Below are 22,937 nucleotides of genomic sequence, written 5' to 3'. Positions count from 1 at the left end.
TTAAAATTTTTATTTTTTTTATTTTAGTATTTATTTTTTATAAAATTTTAAACCCTAATTCCAAAACTCCACCCCTTAACTCTAAACTCTAAGGTTTGGATTAATTAACCCAAGGGGTATAAGTGTATATTTACCTCTTTAATGAAACCTATTTTTGTGACTTTGAGCCTTGAGTGCTACTTTGGGAACAAAAACTTGGTTTGGTGCTATCCTAGTCTTTTTCTCTTGATTTAAGTTTGGCTGCTTTTTTATTTATCTCTGAAAAGACCAAATGAAGAAAAATACCAGATTAGATGGAAATGGGGTTATTTGTTATACCGAAGAAAAAAGGCCTAATTTTGATAATAAATAATTCATTTTTAGTATAAAATATAATGAATAAAAATATTTAAAATTTTGAAATTAAAAAGAAAAATTATAAAAATATGATTTAAACACTTAATTTTTTTTCTTGGTTATCCATTTATCTATTTTTGTATTTTTTTGTTACCAACGAAGAAATAGTAATTTAATAATTTGAATATTCACTATCATTTTTTGTTTCAGTTTACAATATCTACTAGTATTTGTTAAAACAAGGTATATATAATTTTTTTGAAAATTAAGTTATTGTATTTTTATGGGGAGTAATTTATTTTAAACATACACTATTTATTTCTTTTTTCCAAAAAAAAATAGTTATAATTTGAATATATCAAGAGTTTCCAATGCAAAATTTCCAAGTGTATATACTAGTTTTTTTTTGTAAAATATGTATTATATATATATTGAATTGAAAGAGCCATCATCACTACATGTAAGTCCTCTCTATCAATACAGACCCCACGCAATTTATTTTACATGCAACCCATTCCATTAATTTCTCAAGAAAAAGGTTATCTTTTTGGTAAGCTCAATTTAAAGTCTCCTATTGGTTGGACTTGGTTCATTATGGGTTCTATGACCGTACCATCATCATCGATGTTAAGTTACTTTTTCTTTTCCTTGTTCATGTCATTTCATAACCACTTCCGTTTAATAAACTTTTAGATCATGCTAACTTTATATAGTAAAAAAATAGACTCTCGTAAAAAGATAGCATGGTTAAATTTACCGTGAATATACTTACTAATTAATGCAAACAATATACTAATAGGTAGATATGTAGGACATATTCTAAGTCTTTTTTTTTTATAAACTTGATTAAATATCGATTGGTCTTGATGTTGTTCAATCTCGATTGGTGACCCAGCAACATTATCGAGGTTAGCTTTCATATGCACGTTAACGTCGTTGTCACTACAACGAACATGCTTGATTCACACAAAGAATACACCTAAATTAATCAAAATCTCGTGATCGCGGTGCATCTGAGCTCCTGTTGGCTCCAAATGTCAACTCTTTCTCTCACTCTCTCCTTTTTAAAATAATAATTATAATACACAATATTAATTTGATCCAAACTGGTTACAAACCGAAATGGTTAAAAATTACATGGTACAAACTGAATCAAACAGAACCGATAACCTTTTTACCAGCTACTTATGTAAAAATGGAAACTTAAAAGGCATATGGCACCAAACAAATCGTCGTTACGTGTCTTAAAATAGAAACTTGGACGGAGTTCTTAACCTAATAAAAGATAACATTTGATATTTTGTTTTCTTCATATAATGTTTAATTTAGACAGGCAAAATAAAAACCTAAACATTTCAAAAACCAGAACATTAAATATCAAAAGTTGTTTCATGGTTCATGGTTGTAAAACATCCACATGTTTGTTAGATAAAAATAATCACGTCGACGCATCTATATCCATAAATAGAGGAGAGGTTATAGATTCTTTGAGTTGGTATTGGACTGCAAGTTGATAGTTGGTAGATAACCAACCATTCGAACAAACAAAAAAACGAATAAGATATAGAAGTCATGAATATCAAGTTTTGATACACTTCCAAGATTATTATATAAACTTTATCTTGCTTACACACGAGGAGTAATATCTTCTTCTTTTTTTTTGCTAAAGCACGAGGAGTAATATCTAGTAAACAATAACCATAGTTTTTATATTTTGCTACAATACAACCAAATAAACATGTTTTAGCTAAGCTATACGTGTAAAAGAAGTAACATCCAACTCCACTGATTTAATTGTCTAGTGTTCTTAATCTTAGCTGTTTTGGACCGACCTCACATCGCAGCTCATTATAGTATGATCAGCTGCAAAATAATAAACAACTCATTTGATGCATCTCCAACTTTTCACTGAGTAATGAATAGGGCACATGGGTTAGTAATACGTTTTCCATTAAATATTAATAAATATAAACATTAATTTCTTATATTTAATTAATGGAAGGATAACTTGTCATGTAAGTCCAACAAGGCTAGCTAGCTAGCTACCAAATTTCATATGGAAGATTGTCATAACATCCCTAGCCAGACACTGCATAGATTTATAGAAAGTAAGAAGAACAATGGATAAAAGTTCAGATAAATGGAAAACAAAATAAAAGTAAACATAACATCACAACAAAAGAAACAGAAGAGCATAGATATGCATTCTTGGTAACATCTCTCTCAGAAGAATATAAAAAGCTAATTAATTGGAATTAACAACAAAGAAAACAAAGCTGAGATGAGAGTTTCACTTGGTGTACAACACATCTTCCCATGGGTGACGGTACAATGGCTGCTTCAACCTCTTCTGATCAAAGGTGTGTCCAATCAAACCGATGGAGCGAGCAAGAACAAAGAGACCGTTGAGGTAACCGATCTGAACAATCTCATCGATCTCTTGCTTAGTAAACATCCCACTTCCAGCTAGAAGGTCCAAGAAGAGAGATCCAATGGCTCCATCAACGTTCATCACGAGGTTGTTCGCCTTAGAGAGCGTGTAGCTTTCAACAGTCACTGCGTACTCCATGTACTTCACTGATGGGAAGTTAGACCTAGCAAATTTCTGGAGCAGCTCCACTCTCTTGTCTCTGTTGTCTCTGCTCTTGATCCTGCCAAGAAGAAGAAAACAGGTTTCAGACAAGAGAACCTGCAAGGACTTTTTGTTTTTTTTTTTTTTTTTTAATTACAAGAAGTGTTATTTTACCTGTGTCCAATCCCAGGGACTCTGATTCCCTTCTTCTTCATCCCCTCAACGAACTCATAAGGTGTGAGATTCTGAAACAAGCAACTAGTTAGAGATCAGATTCATGCGAGTTGCAGTAGGTGAAAAAAAAATGAAAGAGTCTTTTACCCTGTCACAAGCGTCCTTGAAGTATCTAGCAGCATCATCAATGGCACCACCAAATCTAGGGCCAATGGTTAATAACCCTGTTGAAAAGCTTTAACAGTCTTAGAGATTGTTGCACAGTTAAAGAAAATAGGGAGGTGGGAGAGATGATAAGTGAGTAACCTGAGACAAGACTTGAGACAAGGTCTTTGCCTGCTCTTGCCGTCACAATGGTGTTGTGAGCGCCCGAGACGCAAGGACCATGATCAGCACACAGCATTATGCATATCTAAGTTTTGGCAGAGAAACAAAGTTAATCTCACTACGCAATAGTATGAGGGAGATTGACTGAGACGAGAACACTGATACCTCAATGAACTTTGTACAGTAGCGAGGAAGACTACGTTTGAACCATAGAAGAGAAATGACATCTCCAACTCCTAAGCCTTGTTCGATGATTGAAGACATTGGAACACCAGCATAGCATGGTTCCTCCCCTACAAATTAATGTCAAGTATCAGAAACATTGGTTTCAACTCAGTAGACTATATGGTTTTGTTTCCATGACAATACCTCTGTCATCAGAGATGGTGGAGATGATGTGAGTAGGAGCCCTGACTTTCCCACTCTTGATTGCGGAGCTGAGATCCTCAGGGATTTGTGGAGGAGTGACTTCTTTTATAGGAGAGACCTTTCCTTCTTCAACCTTTTATAAGGAAATGAAATGCACACATAAGATTTCAACAAATGCGAGCTAGCTAAGAACAATAAAGGGGTAAACTGACCAGTTTATCAAAAGTCTCTTTGATTGCAGATTCGAGAGCTTCGAATGAAGTTGGAACAATGGCTCCAGCATCCATGAGAGCTTGGTTCTTGGCTTGTGCAGACTCCATCTCGCCACCACTTTTAGCACCCTATTCACAATCATCAAGTTCAAGAACTACTTTGATTTGGACAAGAGACAAAGAGTCATTTCATTTCATGCTACTTACTGCGTGACCAAACTGTACTTCAGACTTGAAGAGCCGTGCACAAGTCCCACTGACCCAAGCAACAACAGGTTTGTTGACTTTCCCCTGTTTCAAAGCCTCAACGAGAGAGTACTCATCTCTTCCTCCAAGCTCTCCAAGTACAACCATCATTTTTATCTGCAATATACATAGCTCTTCTATTAAGAAGGAGTTTTACATGTTAAAACACTTGAAGATTGGTATATAATAATATACCTGTGGGATGTTGTTAAACCTTAAGATGTGGTCAGACAAAGTTGATCCTGGGAACACGTCTCCACCAATAGCAATACCTATTAACAACATCCCATAAAACAAAATCTTTAGTTTCATATCTCATTAGCAGATTATTTAACATTTGCAAAACTCACCTTCATAGATCCCATCAGTCACACGAGCAACAGTGTTGTACATTTCATTAGACATTCCACCCTGCATGAAAAAAGAAAGACCGATAAATCAAAAAACTCTCAAACCATCACAGTGAGCTTTAGATCAAGCACATACAGATTTGGAGACAAAACCAACAGATCCAGGTCTGTAAAGCTTGCACTGGATAATGTTATCAATTGTCCCAGCAGTGTCACCAATCTTAAAGGCACCAGCTTGAATACCTCCAACAGTAGCCGGTCCAATAACAACCTGCAAACAAAACCCAAATCACTCTCACAAGACCAGTTTACACAATGAAAGCTAATCATTAAACCATAGCACACACACCTTGTTGTTAGCACGAGCATAAGCAATCAGCTGCTTGGTGTCTGACTCCGGAACACCTTCTGCTATAATCGCCACAACTTTAATAGTTGGCTGCTTCAAAGCAGCCATGGATGAAGCAGCAGCACTACAAAGGAGGAAACCAATTAAAACAAAACCATCACAAAAGAGACAAACGCTAAAGTTTATGAAGACAAAACAACACAAACCTCCTGAAAGATGCAAAGTTGATGAATACATCCGCAGTCGGATGCGCAGCACAAGCTGCCTCAATACTGTATAAAACAAAAAAAAAAACAAGTTAGAAACTTTTCGCAAGCTTCTCTCACATTCTATCTGATGTACACTTACGCGGCGTGAACAGGGATGGCGATCTCTTCTTGTCCGAAGAAGAGCTTCTGAAAGCCTTCGGAGCCAGGGTTGATGATCCCAGCAACAGAAGGCGTTTCACGTCCTGTAAGAAAACAAATGATCTCATTGATCCAAAACAAAAGGCAATGTAGAGTGATCTGATGATTTTTTACCACAGAGGAAGTCGAAGTCGAGCATTCGTTGGACAGGAAGCTGCTTGTAGTTGTAGAACAAAGCTTGTGTTGTCCGAGAAAAAAGCTGTCCCGTTGCCATTTTCGAAAGAGCTGAAACAGAGTACCAAAACAGAGCAATGGTCAGATCCAGAGCAATGCACACCAAGACATCAGATCTCACATTAGTTTACTACATTAATGAATCTAGAATTGAAAAGACATTGAAAGTTTCGAACTTTACGCACTTTCCTCGTAAATATCGAAACTTTGGAATCAGATCAGAATCGACACAGATCTACAAAAAGGTCACGACTTGTTCGATCCAGAGGAGGAAGAGAAGGTTGGGTAGTTAGGAGAACGAACCTGGTCACGACCCGAGTCGAGTGAGTTGGGGGAAGAAGCTGATAAATGGTGGTAGGGAGAGGAATGGTTAGAAGACCATTAATATAGAAGGATGGTCTCTCTCTCTCTCTCTCTATGTGATCATGTGGTGGCCTTATTGGTGAGTAGTTGGATCACAACTTCTTCTTACCCAAACATTGATTTTTTTTTTATCTCTTCTTAACCAACACTTAATGTGTTATTAGTAGCGGTAAATATAAATTAATTTGTTTGTTAATTAATTACAGAACATATATATGGTTTTGTCCTTTTTAAGACTTGGATCACGTGATGGTCGTTATAATGTCGCCGTTCTTGTTAAGCATGGCTTACCCACCTTGCTGGTGGTATAGGGCTGTTTCGGATCTTGTCTTTAAGACTCAGCAACGTTTGATTCAACTTCAAGAATACTTAGTATTTTGATTTGGAATATATTTGAGTGTACATTATCCAATAAAAGCTGTAAATGGTAACCATGAATGGAATTAATGGAATAAAATAGATTGAATGAAATTAGTTTTAAAATAGAATAATTTCATTCAAAATCAAAATTGTAGAAGAAAGTTTAGGAATGTTTTTCTTTGTATGTTTTATGGAATGTGTGAAATTGATGAAATGAATATTCTATTCCATTCATGTCAAATATGGTGAAAAAGTTTTTAGAATTAGTGGAATAAGTTAATATTCTATATCATTTCATTCCAAAATCAACAATCCATTTGCATCCAAGATTATGTTATCTCTAATATCAATTTCATAGTTATATTTTAACAAAGTCAATCAACTTTATAATTTCATTCCTCAGTTGATATATAGCCATTTTACTCTGGCTTGTTGTTAACCATTACCAATTATGTATGTTCTTGCCAAGTCTCACGTGGACATCTGACTGTCAATATGAAGGGTGTTGACTCTCAAATAGACTTTATAAACAGGATATTTTATTGAGAAATTATGATACGAAGGTTTTTTTAATTAATCAGAAGAGTCAGATCTAATTTTTAATAACATGGCATTTTTCGAAACAGAAGAGCATTACCAACGATAAATTTTCATGGAGAGTTTTCACCATTAACCAAAAATAAAATAAAATAAAAGTTAAGACAAAGAAGGAAAAAAGTTAAGAGAATTTTTGAAAGTCTTTTTAAAACTCCATCAATCACTTATCAATTCTGATTCAATTTTTATTTTTAAAGTAAACTTTATTTTTTTTTAACACTATATTAGAATATTAGTAGTTTTTTTTTGTTTAGGCATCCCAAAAAGTATCTCATGGATGAGGATGCCTAATATAACTAAATCTTTGTGCTAAACCAATAGTTCTTCCAACGTATTATGCGATGAAGTTTCTCTAAGTAAGTACACAGAACAAGTTTGTTTTTGTTTGAGTTTGATTGAGTGGTTGAAAGGAGTAAAGTGCGCGACAACGTGAGAAGGGTTCTTGTAATTTTCTGGGACCAGTTAGGCATGCTCAGGGGCGGATCTCGGATATATAATAACATGGGGCACAATGTATTAAATAGCAAAATTATAGCAGTTATTAGACCAAAAAAATTATAGCAGTTATAGTTGATTTTCAACCAAAGGTGCTGGGGCAATGAAGAGTACTAAACCATCTAAATTTCTAGGTTGTTCCAATAAAACTAATGAAAATTAAAATTTCTGCATGTGGTACTTTGCTTGCCCCACCTAGTTGTAACCTAGGTCCTGGTCATGCTTGGACGTAGTTATACCATTCCTATTGAGTTTTATCAACAAAAGTTTTGAGAACAAGAGAACGTAAAGCTGGGATATTTCTCAAGTTATATTGAAACTACATTCCCTATGTTGGCATTCAGACATGATCCCGATCAATACGTATCCTAGTTCATTATGCATGCAACTTAACTTTGAAACATTTAAATTTAAAGAAATCCTTACAACAGCTGCCGACTTAGCTCAGTGGTAGAGCGCGTGACTTTTAATCCCGTGGCCGTGGGTTCGATCCCCACAGTCGGCGTTTTCCAATTTTTTTGTCTAGAATAAAGTAAAAACAATCCACGAAGTCTCTATAGTTAAGTTTGTAAGAGGAGAAAACAGTTCAATATGAAAGATACAAATCATAAAATGGTCACAAAAACACAAACTAAACACACAACGCTCATGTCTTGAAAGACGCAACTGGTTGTAGAGAATCACAACCATACTGCTGCCATGGTCTACGCCTACAATCTCCATCCGCGTTTGCCTCCTGTTCATCGCCGCCACTCTGCGTCAGCGTTAAGGAAGTCGTAGCCATCATATTCTCTAAATCTCTAACGTAGCTTGAAAGCCACGTCTTCACCGATCTCAAACCCGCGTTTTCCGATTCGAGCGAGTCAAGCCTCCGTCTCGCCACTTTGCATCTCTCGCTGTACTCTTTGATTCGTCTCTCAAGAGTCGAGATCTCGTGGATCGTGTCTTCCATCATCTTCTGTTTCTTGAGACGTGATCTCCTAGCAGATTCGCGGTTTGACAACTTGCGTTTCCTCTTCTTCTCGTCTATGTCGGAACCTGAACTTGTCTTCTCAGCGTTTGCCATATTTTGTCCTAACACTTTGCGAGAGAGAAAAAAAAAACAAGAAATAGAGAAAAATGTTTCAAGAAAATACGTAAAACCAGTGAAGAATCACGACAGATACGGAATGATAAACGAGGAAACGAGAGAATTGGTTGAGATTTATCATTTCATGACTTTGTCCATTGACATTTATCGTTGGTCAATTAGTATTAACTCTAGAATTATCAGACAAAGATCTCAAGAACTTAAACAAGAAGATGTAGGACGACTAATTTTCAAAAAAAAAAAAAAAAGATGTAGGACGACTTTAGAGAGAAATTAGAAGCGAAATAGAACAAGGAAGAAGATAAGGATAAGATCGAGGAGATGTTGTTCGTCTTAGGTTGCCCGTATTTATAGATTAATACTATATATTAGAAAATATATAATCTCGAAAGGTGTCTCTGTTAATTTCAAAAGATTATCCTATAAAAAGGTTAGAAAATGAAATGGATATAAGAGATTCTGGTCAATAACATAACAATTTTGCTCTTTACATTTTTGGATATAACAGCTAAACATGTGTTGGTGTTGTTCCTTGTAGGGCAGACCAGTAACTACCATTTTTAGCTTTTGCATTTAGACTATTTTTGTCACGAGTCGTATGGTAACTCTAGATATATCCAAGAAAGCTGGATTCTGTAACATTCCATATGAAATAAGCTAAATCATTGGCCAAGCTACAAGCTACCACATAAATACTTAGAGCATGATTAATAAGAAGTTCTTAGAATGAGGTTTTTAGCAGAATATAAAATTTTATTTAAGAGTCGATTTTTAGTTTTTTTAGTTAAAAATTAAAAGACGGTTTTTTAGATCCTAGTTCAACATCTCTTTTACTCACTTTATTTTTGTCATCCTCGTTTACTCACTATTGATAATAGATTGTATGAACTAAAATCTTGAGTTTCTTGTATTTATATATGTATCATTTTATCAACATTAAAGAACGGCAAAGCCATCTTAATTGTTAATGGAACAAAAATTACCACATTCAGAAAGAACATACGTCAGCTATATCGTTAAAATAATTGTTAATGGAACAAAAATTACCACATTCAGAAAGAAAACACGTAAGCTATATCGTTAAAGTAGCATTCGTATTTGAGAGTTAGCACGTGGATCAGTGACGACTATTCTTAATGCTTAAAATGGTTGACAATTTTATTAATAAAGTAAATTATCAAATCTTAAAAGCATATACTGTAATGTTCCATTTGATTTTTCTTTTGTGCGTGTCTTATCTCATATGATTTTCAAATGGAAAACAAATTAAGAATGTAAAGTAATGTGGTCTCAAGTATATTCGTAACCCAGCCTACTTTTTCGGATGAAAATAATAAATAAATATATTAATATATAGTTCAAAATGCATCATCCTTATCTGCTCACCGATGAGCTCTATATATAAAATAAAATATCTTTAGATGCGAACGTACTCAACTAACATTTTGAATATATACATGCACTTAGTTGGTTTACTTGTTTATGATTTTTAGGTCTTCAAATTTTTGGTTTGGATCATCTTTAAAATAGAAGATATGCACCCATTTTTCTGCTTTAGCTGACTATGCTTATTTTTACTCTATTGTATGCAAGTTTTTTTTTAAATTCGCAAGTTGCAACCATGTAACAACCACATATGGATAAAATGCATACATTTTTTTATTAATAAAGGTTTTGGATAGTATTATTTTTTCTTTGGCATTTTTGTTTCCTGTCAATGTTTTTCATTCTTTTTTCTATAGACTTAACCGAAACTTGTATCTTAGCAAAAAAAAAAAACTTGTAATATATTCTACATATAATAGAATATATTATGATTGAAGGCATTAATGCAAATCAAAGGAAAAGAAGAGAATAACAAATATATAAAATATAGAGAGTGAGTGGACTAAAACTCACGAAATAGTAAAATTTATTATAGTAAAAACGTGCATCATTTACGTCACTTCTGTGGATCATACCACTTATTTAGAAAGCCTGATTACTTATATCTTCCATTATCCATATCTTTCTCGGTTACGATCACTTAACATATCTTTTAGTTGTTTTTTTAATATATATTTTGATGGTCTTTTTATTTTTCTGGTTACTTACTTTTCATGCTTGATTCACAATTTCAGAAGCAGCAGATAGCATAAACTATTATTCTGCTTCTCCTCGTTCATACGTGTACTAAAAGTTATTTACGAGTATGCCACTCGTCATATATTTGTAAGAATTATCGTCTTCGTCAGAGTTTTGTATACGTACCATGTCCAATTGTCCACTACTCATTGTTTGTCCGACATCATCCAAATTTGCTTAAATAATTTGGCATCCGCTATTCCGTTGATGACACATGACAAATAGAGTAGGTTGCTTGACGCTTACGTATCTTTCTTTAATTAGTATATTTTCATATTTCTGACAAAGTTAGGACATATTTTTTCCCCAATACTGTCCTGTGTTATTTGTAACAATTTAAATCTGTACTAATAAATCTTGAAATCAAAGAAAATAAGATCAAATTTAAAATTTTTGAATATTGCAAAGCTGCCAAATATTCATTGACGTCTGGATACATTTTCAAATGACCAGCGTCCAGCGATATTAATTCTTGTCAATATGTTACAAAACTATTTTGACATGTATTAAGCATTAGTAAAACTTAGCAATAGTATGTTTGTGTCAATAGGAAAAATTTCTCCAATTTATTTGTAAAATTCCATGCTCTCGACTCTCTATTTTTTACGAAAGAAAAAAATAAATAATGTTACCAAAATGAAAAGAAACATTGTTCAGTCTTGCGTAATCTCTCCAACTCGAGCCACTCTACATTATACAATAGTAAATTCTGGATGCAAACTACATCACTGCGTCCATAAAAGGATAGAATAGAATTTGATGTCATTGTGCATATCGCTCAAATTAGTTAGGCTAACTATATTTATACATAATATTCTTGAACTGATCCACTTGACCAAGCCTATATCGCATTAGATATTATATGATTTTCTACAAAAGAAATTATATTATTTTCTTCAAAAAAGAGATTGTGACAAAAGAACTGCAGAGAACGTTAAAGTTGGTGACTTGAATTAGTGCTGGAATTTTTGACCCGAACCGAGTTCTTCGGATCCGACCCGAAATGAACTGGTTCAGATTGGTCTCGGAAATACCCAATTTACTACGGATCCAATCGGACATCTCTGTTTAAACTGAAACTCATGTTTAAAAAATACAAAATTGTATTTCTTGAAAGTAGAATCCATGTTGGACAACCAAAGTAACACATAGATTACCACTAGACTATTTTAACTATGTTGAAATTTTTTCATATTACAAATATATATATGACATTAGATTAATTTTGTATAACAAAAAAATAATTATAAATAAATATAATATAATATTTCAGATTTAAAGTTGCAGAACCATTCGATTCGGTTGGAGCTGATCCACATACGAATTGAAACATTACTGGATCATATATACAGTAGATATAATTTCTCTATATCTAATTTACCCAGAACTAAACATATCCTACCCGACATCAATCCAAATACCTAAAATCCATTCCTAACTTGAATTTAAAAGATTAGGGGAAAGATTATCATATGTTTCATGTTTACTATAATGAATATAATGTAGAATTGTGTGTCCTTTATTCATTCACCAAGAGGTGTTTATATACAACATCTTTAGCATAACCTAGCTAGGAAAAGGAAATACATAGATCGTCTAAATCCCAACAATATAGGAAACTTTATATTTATCCTAATCCCAATACTCCCCCTCAAGTTGGCAATGACGGTGTCCGAATGCCTAACTTGGACAATAAGTAATCAAATGTAGGCGTAGGTAATGCCTTGGTGAGGAGATCCGCAGGTTGATGCTTAGTAGAGATATGTTCTGTCGTGAGAAGCTTGGATTGAACAGCATCACGTACTGTATGACAGTCATTCTCAACGTGTTTTGTCCTTTCATGGAAGACAGGGTTCTTGGCGATGTAAATGGCCGATTGACTGTCACAAAACATACGCATTGGTTGAGGATGAGAGAAACCAAATTGAGCCAACAGGCGTTTAAGCCACTTTAGCTCACACGTAGTATCAGCCATAGACCGGTATTCTGCTTCAGCAGATGAACGCGAGACAGTACGCTGCTTCTTTGTCTTCCAAGAGACAAGAGAATCACCGAGGAGAACCACATAGGCACTCAATGACCGGCGTGTAATAGGACAGGCAGACCAATCAGCATCGCAGTAAGCAGTAAGCTGCAAATCACACGAAGAGGATAGCATAATACCCTGGTCCGGAGTCCCTTTCAAGTAACGTACAACCCTCAAGGCCGCCAGCCAATGATCTTCGCGAGGCCTTTGCATAAACTGAGAAAGGAGATGAACAATATAACTTAGCTCAGGCCGAGTAAACGTCAAATAGATGAGACGACCAACTAGGCGTCTATATTTGCCGGGATCAGTAAGCCACGGGCTTTTAGACAATGGAAGCTTGTGATTAAGCTCCGTAGGGACAGGAGATGGTTTAGCACCGAGGAGACCACATTCTGCAACAATGTCTAAAGCATATTTTCTCTGTGACACAAAAATACCCTCAGGTCCTCTAGCAACTTCGAGACCAAGGAAGTACTTGATTTTTCCCAAATCTTTCATCTTGAAGTGCTTGTTAAGGTAGGTTTTAAACCGCTGAATCGTAGAAATATCGTTGCCTGCAATAATGAAGTCATCGACATAGACGAGTATGTGAAGACATATATTTCCTTGGATAAGTGAGAAAAGAGAATAGTCTTCATAACTCTGAGTAAAACCAAAGGCAAGAAGTGTAGTACTGAGCTTTGAAAACCAACACCTAGGAGATTGTTTCAAACCATAGAGTGATTTGCGAAGCCTGCAGACTTTGGATGGATCAGAAGATCGGAAGCCTGGTGGTAATTCCATGTAGATTTCCTCCTCTAAGTCCCCATGTAAAAATGCATTGTGAACATCCATCTGATGTACCTCCCAACGCTTTGCTGCTGCTAACTTAAGTAGAAAACGAACAGTATTCATCTTTGCGACAGGAGCAAATGTATCTTTGTAGTCTCGACCTTCCTTTTGTCTATTTCCATGCGCCACCAGTCGAGCTTTGGGTCGCTCTATTGTACCATCAGCTCGATATTTGTTGGAATAAAGCCATTGGCAGCTAATGGCCTTCTTCCCCGGGGGTAAAGTAGTGACGTCCCAAGTATGATTGTCTTCTAAGGCAGTGACCTCGGTTTTCATAGCACCTTTGAAGCGTTCATCAAGGATAGCTTCATTAAAGGTTGCAGGAACATAATCCGAGGTGATCTGAGCAAGAAAAGCCTGATGTTTCTCTGAAAAAACAGAGGAAGACAAGTAGTCAGCGATAGGATACAGTGTCTTACCTGAGACCGGTGGAAGAGAACTCTGATCAGAAGAAGATAGAACGTGAGAGGGGTTTGTAGATTCTGTAGTATGAGCAACAAAATTTTTGAGTAGAATGGACGGCTTTTTAGCACGATGACCACGACCAAGTACTTCCAATAGACCTGGAGATTTAGTGTGGTCAGGCTGTTCTGATTCTGACGTTGATGTCGTAGGTAACACAGCCTGAGTCGGAGATGTAGTTGGAGACAAAGGCAGTGGATCAGAAGGTATAGAAGTAGGAGACGTCGATGAAGGTAGAGTCTCAGTAGTAGGAGAAGCGTTTGTAGGATTTTGAGTTGTTGTAGATGGAATGGACGAGTCTGTTGGCACAAGAGAGGGAATAGGTGGCGATGCTGGCGTGCTCCCCCTAGATGTCACCGTCGGGAGTAGCCAATCGTCTATTACGTCCTCTTGCATAACTGGTGGTGTAACATACTCTGTATCAGGAAGCCCTGGAAACTTGTCTTCGAAGAAAAGAACATCGCGGCTTATGAAGAATTCATTTGTTTCTGGATCATAGAGTCTCCATGCTTTCTTGCCAAAGGGGTAACCAACAAACAAACACTTGCGACTCCTAGCCCCAAATTTATCTTTATCTCGCGCACGCCTATGTGCATATGCAAGACATCCAAAAACGCGAAGTTGATCAAAGACTGGAGGTTTACCGTGAAGCACTTCATATGGCGTTTTGCCATCTAAAACTTTTGTAGGAGTACGGTTAATAAGATGAGCAGCTGCTAAAATACTTTCTCCCCAAAACGTGGAAGGAAGGTGTGCTTGGAAGAGGCAAGCACGAGCCACATTAAGTATATGCCTGTGTTTCCGTTCCACACGAGCATTTTGTTGTGGTGTATCAATGCAAGAAGTTTGATGTACAATCCCCTGCTCCTGAAAATATTTCCGAAGGACTGTAAACTCTGTTCCATTATCCGTGCGAATCATTCGAACGGGACGTCCGAATTGCCTTTCCGACATGGCACAAAAGTTCTTAAGTAAAGTAGCAACTTCTGATTTTTCAAGCATCAAATACGTCCATACTGCGCGAGAGAAATCATCAACGATGGTAAGAAAGTATACGGCACCACATGATGCTGGTGTGCGATATGGTCCCCAAACATCACAATGAATAAGTTCAAAAGGTGCAGAAGCTTTATTAAGGCTATCGGGAAAAACCCGTCGAGTTTGCTTAGCTTGAAAACAAATATCGCATTGACTAGAATCAGAAAAATCTATAATAAGGGATTTAAAAGCCGGTAATGAAGATAGAATTTTGTATGACGGATGCCCAAGACGACGATGCCACAGAACTGAAGAATCTGAAGACTTTGTAGCCCCATGAACTCGTGCAACTTTGACTCCCGTAAAGTAGTACACCCCCTCACGTTCTTCACCTGCTCCAATCAGAGTCCTCGAAAAACGGTCCTGTAAAACACATAATGTATCAGTAAATATCGCGATACACCCCGTTTGCTTTAATAATTTGGAAACACTGATGAGAGTGCAATGAAAGTCGGGCACGTATAGGACATCATGCAACATGTAATCTTTGCTAAGTCGCAAAGTTCCCTGTTTAGTGGCCGGAGAGTTACGACCATTAGGGCATAGAACTGATGAAGTAGCTATGTCATGTACGTCATGTAGTAGGGCGAGATCGCCGGTCATGTGGTGCGATGCACCTGTGTCAATAATAACGTCAGTGAGTGTAGTTTTACCAGACAAACGTTCGGACGAGAGGTTGCTCTGCTGGTTTTGTAGAAGCGTGATCAAAGAAGCAATCTGATCAGCATTGATAGAAGTTGATGCATGAGTTGCATTTGCTCGACCGCGTCCGCCACGGCCTCTGTTTGAGTTGGAACGTCCTCCACGTCCACCACGAGTACCCGAGGTAGAGTTGTTTTGTCTCTCAAGATACCATTCGGGAAACCCATGTACTAGAAAGCACTCAGAAATATCATGCCCTGGCCTGCCACAATGTGTGCACGTACGAGCTGGATCCCTAGAGCGCGAAGGTGTAGAGTTATTGACCGACAACGACAGATCCTTTGAGGTCTCGTTTTTAGCAGAGAAGCCTAAAGCATCGGTTCGTTGTTCTGTAGATCGAGTTGTGATCATGTTCTGCTCCTCACGAACTACTCTGGAGTAGACTAGGTTAAGATCAGGTAAAGGATCCTCGTCTGTGATCCGTGACCTAATAGACATAAAGCGTGAGTCATCTAGCCCGAAGAGGAACTTGTGAACTCGAGCATCTTCTTTGTCTTTTTCAATATCAGCAGCCGCAGCACAGGTACACGTACGTATGGTTTTGAGATTCTGGAGTTCCTCCCATAGTTTCGTGAGCCTGCCGTAGTATTCCAGAACTGATTGTCCATCCTGCTTGCAGTTAGTAATAGCATCCTGGAGTTGATGAACTCTAGTCCCATTCTTGACAGAGAAACGCAGTCTCAAAGATTCCCATAGTTTATGAGCATCCGGTACGTGTGCCACCGTCGAACGAACTTTTGAATCAATCGACGTACGAATCCATCCGACGATCATTGAATTTGCTGCCAGCCACCGTGCTAAATCAGGACTATCCTCCGATGGTTTTGATATTGTTCCATCAATAAAGCCAAGTTTCTGCTTAGCTTGTAAAGAATTCCGAAGCTCTGTCGACCACTCCTGGTAATTTTCATGAGTGAGAAGAACAGATGTGATAAGAACCCCGGGGTTATAGGATGGATGGAGGTGATAAGGAGATAGCTCCGGAGGAACGCCTGTAGTTGCGGAAGTAGGAGTAGTAGTAATAGACATCTAGAACGATGAATTTAGAAGTAGAAGAAGAATTAGATCAAACGTTGATGAGTTTGATTTAGAAGAAATTTTGGTAAGATCTTAGCTCTGATACCATATAATGAATATAATGTAGAATTGTGTGTCCTTTATTCATTCACCAAGAGGTGTTTATATACAACATCTTTAGCATAACCTAGCTAGGAAAAGGAAATACATAGATCGTCTAAATCCCAACAATATAGGAAACTTTATATTTATCCTAATCCCAATATTTACTAATAATTAATCGCCCAATGGTAACTCATAAGAAATGAATTTCGTAAGTGATTGCGTAAGTGGCAAGATAAATTCAAGATCTTTAGCTTAGAGTCTGTAGTAGTCGAACTCTATATGTAAAGACAAAACATGCATCATGTATGGATATTTACAAAACAAGCCTCTGACTTTACTCAAAGTTTGTCTATCTCTGGACTCCATCTGGCTTCGATCAGATGGCAAAGGGCTCATCCAAGCCATCAACTCGTCAACAATCTGTAAAACTCTTTGGAATTCTAGCGGACATTGAATCGCTTATCTGTTCCTTTTTCATTTCGTTTCAAGCTTCTTTCATCTCTAGTTTAATGGACCTGCAGACTGTTATGCAAAGGCCTCACTCTGTACTACTCTCACTTTTGGGTTTAGTTTCACACTACGTTCCACCTTTTAATCTATTGGGGGTGATTGGTAGTTGATGTAGGTGCTGTCCACAGCCCTATTTATTTCTACAGCACTAAATTCAGAGCAATCAAGCTTTAATTTTTTTTTGAAACCACAGCTTTTAAAATAATCTACAGCTGTACAAGTGCTCTACAGAGCCAAATATCCAAAGCAATTTTTTACTGCTTTCCACAAATTCTACAGCAATAAAATCTAAAGCCAAAGCAAAAAGTCTACAGATTTTTTTCTACAGCAAAAATTTTAAAGCTACAGCCATTACCAATCAGACCCATTATCAGTTGCTCAAAAAAGACTATCTCTGGACTTAACATGATTGATAGACTTGTAAAGGTGGATACTTTTGGAATTTTCTTGTGGGTTTACAACCTTCTCCAAGAGCTATTGAGCTCTGAACATTAAAGGAGATTCTCAAAATTCATCATTGTGTTACAACAAAAAGCCAACAATGGCTGAGATCAAGAAAAAAGGAAACAGTGTGAGTTTCCTAAAACCAATTCAACGGTGTTTATTAATTGTTGCTGTGCCTCTTGCTGTTCTTTCTACTGCTTCTGTCTTCATCATAATCCTTGGATGAAGAAGGCTTCTCCCTATACCTATTAAACAATGGGCTTTTATAATTGATGGGATAGTAGGGACTTTTAATGGAGCCCGGTTCCTAAAAGCCCAGTAATCTCTTAACAGTCAATTCTATTTAATAAGGAAGCAAGCTTAGAAACTAATTTTCATCCCTTATATATTAAAGGAGAAGCATTGTAATAAATGCATTCACACTATAATAGACACGTGGCAACCTCACAATGATTTGATAATAAATATGCTAACGCGTTCACACTATAATCATAAATGTATTCACACTATATATTTTGTATTTTTAAATATAAAACCCGCATGCATGGCTCCAATAAAACTTTAGATTTTTTGGTTCGAATCAAAACAAATAATTAATCAAAAGCTAAACTGTATATATATATATATATATATATATATATATATATATATATATATATATATATATATATATATATAGTGCTTTTATTGTTTACGGATAAAGTTGGGCAAAATAGTTATAAATTTTGATTCAATTCGTTATCCTTTTTGATTGAACCAAAAATATGGATATCCATAACTATACGAAGCAAATCAGATACTAAAATACAATATCAAACAAAAAAAAACAAATCACAAATACCAATTTTTTTAGAAACATATATCTAATTCGATCTTTTATATGCATATATATACATATATGTACAGTATTATATATACATGTTATATATATATTATAATTTATATAAGTTTTACAATATTTTTATGAATTAAATTTATTATTATTAGGTATTAAAATTTTAAAAAGTTAAATAATATTTTATTTTTGTAATAAAATGTTATTATTAAATTTTTCAGTTATTTAAAAAATTTTATTTTATTTACGAATCAAATCGGATATTCTTTAAAATTTTAAATCATTTCGGATATTAGAGTCACTGATCCAGTGGCAAAATATTGAATCAACATGAATGCCTCCAAATATTCGGATATTCGATTTGTGTCCACGTCTATTTATGAATACAATTTATTTTCTTTATATGAAAAAAATTCACTAATGTCAAGGCCGTTTTAATTTTTAATTTTTAATTAATTTTAATTTTATTTTTCATGTATTATTTTAAATAAAAATATCATTTAATATTAATTAACAATATATTTATATATTTGTCAACTATTTTTATATACTTTTACATACACATAAATGTGCACCTTGACGTGAACACCTTGCAACTAAGTATTTACCACAACTGAAGTATCTATTTTATTTTTTGGAAGTTGGAATATATATTGTTTTTCTTAATGCGTCTTTCACTACCGACCAAATTGTAGTGAAATAATTTGTCTTAATAATTTTCTTTTTTTTTCTTGAACTATTATCTGTTTACAAACTATGATATGAAACCTTGGTTCGACATGACGACTATCTAAAATTGATAACATGAAAGAAATAATAGTAATGTTTGGTTTTAACCGAAAAAACTAAAAAATCAAATATTCTAACCGAATAAACCAAAATAGGTATTAATTTAAAATAATAGTTATATTTTAGCAGATTAAAAACCAAAAACTAACTTAAAACCGAACCGATATTCAGATTAAACATATTTAATGTGTTTTTATTAAAAAATAACGAAACTAATAATCACATCCCGCGCAAGGCGCGGGTTATTACCTAGTTTTGTAAATAATTTACATGTGATGTCATTCTTACTTTTTTCTAAATTTGTATTCATATTCTAGACTTTTTGTCGGCACTCTAGACTTGTTATCAGCCGTGGCCTTATCTATTGTCTTCCAAACTTTTTCTTCTAAAATATGTATTAAATCATAATTTATAGCCTACTAATATCGAAATTAAAGTGGGAAAAGATACTGCCTTCTAGAGATCAAAGTCCACACTGATCGGTAAAGTCTTTATATAAAGAATATAACTCATCCTATGATCTTGATAGTTCAATTTTTCTACAAGTTCTTATTAAAAAAATTCTAAAAATGTATACATATATAGAGAATATGATTAGTTGTGATGAGTTGTGAGGATAGAGTAGAGTGAAAGACAATCCGGAAAAAGGGAATGTGTAAGATTTCTTTTGATAAAAGGGGAATGTGTAGTTACTAGTTAGACATAGCTGTCTAATATAGTTGGAAGGTTGGAAACAATAAGACGCATTCTTGCATCAAAATCACGTACGTTGGCAAGCTAATCAACACATTAATTGTATATAATAACTAATATTAGTACATGTGTTCAAAAAAAAAAAAAAAACTAATATTAGTACACATCTAAAAATGTATGCATTCATTCATTTTCTTTTGAATAAATTTAAAATTCATTCAAAAAAATATATGCATATACGAGTATATGAATAAGGATACACTGAAACAGATATTGTTAGTTGGCGATGCCTCCAAGCAAACCACAAACCTTTTTATCCTTAAACTATAGCTTTTCCTTTCTCCGTTATTTAGTGATATATATCTTCGTATAAATTTCTTTCAACTCTTTTTTGTTTTGTTGGTACGTATTCAGATGTAATAATCGTATTTTGAGAAAAACTATATGCTCAAGCATATTTTATGATTCTATGTACAACCATAGATTTATTGGTTGGTCAGAGAGATTCAACGTTTTTTTTACTTGTTCGCTTAATTTTCCAAAGCTTTTTATTATTATAAAAATTGTAGTCAGTCTAAGATATTCAAAATATAAACGAAGCATTTGTTCAAAGTGTTACCAATTGTCGTTTGTTCCATGTTTCTTTTACTTTTTTTTTTGCCGTGGAGTAGGACCAATTGTCTAGGTTCTGCAAATTGTCACAAACTCTTTGTAAAACCTTTTGTTCATTTTTTGAAATGATATTTACATACGTAAAAAAAAAAAACTAAGCATTTGTCACACTAGATGAAACAGATACGAATACGTCGACAGTACTACTTTCTGAAAGAAAATGATCTATTTGGTAGATTAACACGAACTGACGTGGATTGTGAGGGCTGACAGCCTGACATGCATGGCGAATAAATGTCTTAATCAATTTGATCCCCAAAAGATCAATTGCAGAGAACGAAGTTAACGGAAATAGACACATCGAATCACATATATAAACTCTCCAAAAACATTTAACAACACCCAATAACCAACTTATATATAACAGTTATATAAATATATATTAAAACCACATTGCTACCAAGATGTTGGACGTCTAGTGTTGGTGCAAGAAGCTAAGAAGGTTGGACCCTTTGTGATTCCAGATCTGAGAAAGATTGTGATACTAAAACTCAGAACTTCCACTATTAATTTTAAAAGAACTATATTTTTCGTTAGTTTTTAAATGTACGTACGCTCATATATCAGTTGCTAGAAAAACAATTAAATACTTATTTAGAACCCTAGTGTTATTTTATTGGTTCAAATGTACGTTTACTTAAACTGCATGCTGTTCAATGTTCACAGGATCGAACTGATTTGTTTTGTGCAAAGAATTATTACAAGCCAACAATAATTACCGTCTTGTTCCAAAGTTCTTATACGTCTTAGATCTGTCTATCCAAAATTTTACCTTACTACTTTGTACGAGTTCGTATAAACTGAAAATATGTTTAAATACTTGTAATAGATTTTATGATAAAGAAGACATGTATACTTACACGAGACTTCCATGTAAAATAATCAATGCGGTATACCCCAACGCTCATATATCATTTGCTAGAAAAACAATTAAATACTTATTTGGAACCCTAGTGTTATTTCACAGTTAATTTTCTCCATGTAACTGTGAAATTAAAGCTTGTAATATTAGACAAACCAAACATTAAATGAAAATTTAAATGATGCTGATCGTCGGTTGTTTATGATCGATGTCTAAACCCATTTAAGATGATGGTGTATTGATGTTCAATATGACAACTGTCTAACCCACTTTTTCGAATACTGATTTTTTTTTTCTTATTTGCACGTATCAATTGCTAAATTATTTGTTATCTTTTTTTGTTAAGAGAGCAACTTATCATCGCGAGGTTGATTTGAATCATTTGTGATGATAAAGAGCTGTAAGCTGTGAGTACCGCCACCTGGATTCGAATTCCGGCCATTAGAAAATTAATATTTCGGCATCGCTAGAGACAGAGGATCGACACGTGACAACACGTGATTAGTCTGGATCACTTCTGTGGGACAAGGATATCTCTGTATAATTAAAAAAAAAAATTGAATCATTTGATTATCACCGGCTCATTCTCTTTAGATGATTACTTGGTTTGCATATATATTATGGACTTTTATTTAATATCCATCATTACGTTAAATGAATTTCGTTAACTAGAAACTTAAATACCTAAAAAAAAAACAGAAAAATATAGGGAAATTGAACCCTAAACCAACAAAATAACAATAATTCACAAAATAACCAAATATTTTCTCTCTTTTCCTTTCTCTTCCCATCTCTCTCTAGTCTCTTTCTAACAAATTAATTTTAATTCTTTTGATTATTTCATCAATTCACCCTAATATACGAAGTTGAACGACTTATAATATGTAGTTCAACTATATTTCATTGGAGTTTACAATCCAAAATGTTAGTATACGATGCGGAGAGTCATACTGGAATAATGTTTTTTTTTGTTAAAGTATACTGGAATAATGTTAGTGCATTTTTATTTTCAAAAATAGTTAAAAATATATATCTGTAAAAGTAACAAATTGCTGATTTGTACATATAGACAAACAAATATTAACTGCTACGTCTGGGAGAAAAGAAGTAACCAAAGTAAAATGAAGACTCACGAGAGTTTTTGTTTTCGTTGGCCATCACGTGTCTGCAAACTTTTTTGGTTGCTCAGACCACTTGTTTAATCATTCGACCAATCCCATTTCAGATACCTATTTTCATTATTTATTTTATGAAGTTTTTACTAAAACATAATTATCTTTTTTTTTTGTAAAATAAAATATTTATAATTGTTTCCTCCTCGTAGCTTTTTCCGTTTTTGGCTTTGTTTGATTCAACCTTACCAACCGTGTGTGACTGTGTGTGATATGTTGTTTTGGTCTTAA

At 34.7% G+C, this 22,937-nt stretch overlaps 2 protein-coding genes and 1 non-coding gene across 4 annotated transcripts; 1 reads left to right on the top strand and 2 right to left on the bottom strand.

Moving 5' to 3' along the window:
• Nucleotides 1–2,457: 2,457 nt before the first annotated feature.
• LOC106365855 (ATP-citrate synthase beta chain protein 2) lies at nt 2,458–6,007 on the bottom strand. 2 transcript variants are annotated; one of them, XM_013805361.3, is made up of 16 exons: nt 5,820–6,007; nt 5,457–5,567; nt 5,284–5,386; nt 5,142–5,207; nt 4,936–5,059; nt 4,723–4,857; nt 4,587–4,647; nt 4,432–4,508; nt 4,198–4,353; nt 3,991–4,119; nt 3,779–3,911; nt 3,575–3,702; nt 3,389–3,494; nt 3,230–3,306; nt 3,083–3,153; nt 2,458–2,987 (listed from the first exon to the last, which is right to left on the bottom strand). In XM_013805361.3, exons 2-16 carry the CDS (start codon nt 5,554–5,556, stop codon nt 2,627–2,629), a joined length of 1,827 nt encoding a protein of 608 aa, XP_013660815.1. In that variant the 5' UTR covers nt 5,557–5,567; nt 5,820–6,007; the 3' UTR covers nt 2,458–2,626. The 2 variants fall into 2 exon arrangements, with proteins under 2 accessions (XP_013660815.1, XP_013660816.1); XM_013805362.3 differs by lacking the exon at nt 5,820–6,007 and adding an exon at nt 5,702–5,757.
• A 1,757-nt stretch (nt 6,008–7,764) lies between these two features.
• On the top strand, nt 7,765–7,836 carry TRNAK-UUU. The gene has a single exon. It is a non-coding gene; the product is annotated as a tRNA-Lys (tRNA).
• A 37-nt stretch (nt 7,837–7,873) lies between these two features.
• On the bottom strand, nt 7,874–8,635 carry LOC106365856 (basic leucine zipper 1). The gene has a single exon (XM_013805363.3). The coding sequence runs from the start codon at nt 8,395–8,397 to the stop codon at nt 7,978–7,980; it is 420 nt and encodes a 139-aa protein (XP_013660817.2). The 5' UTR covers nt 8,398–8,635; the 3' UTR covers nt 7,874–7,977.
• Between the last annotated feature and the right edge of the window lie 14,302 nt (nt 8,636–22,937).

Source organism: Brassica napus, chromosome A9, assembly GCF_020379485.1.
Source record: "Brassica napus cultivar Da-Ae chromosome A9, Da-Ae, whole genome shotgun sequence".
In the NCBI taxonomy this organism is placed as follows: domain Eukaryota; kingdom Viridiplantae; phylum Streptophyta; class Magnoliopsida; order Brassicales; family Brassicaceae; genus Brassica; species Brassica napus.
This window is presented reverse-complemented; position numbering and strand designations above follow the sequence as displayed.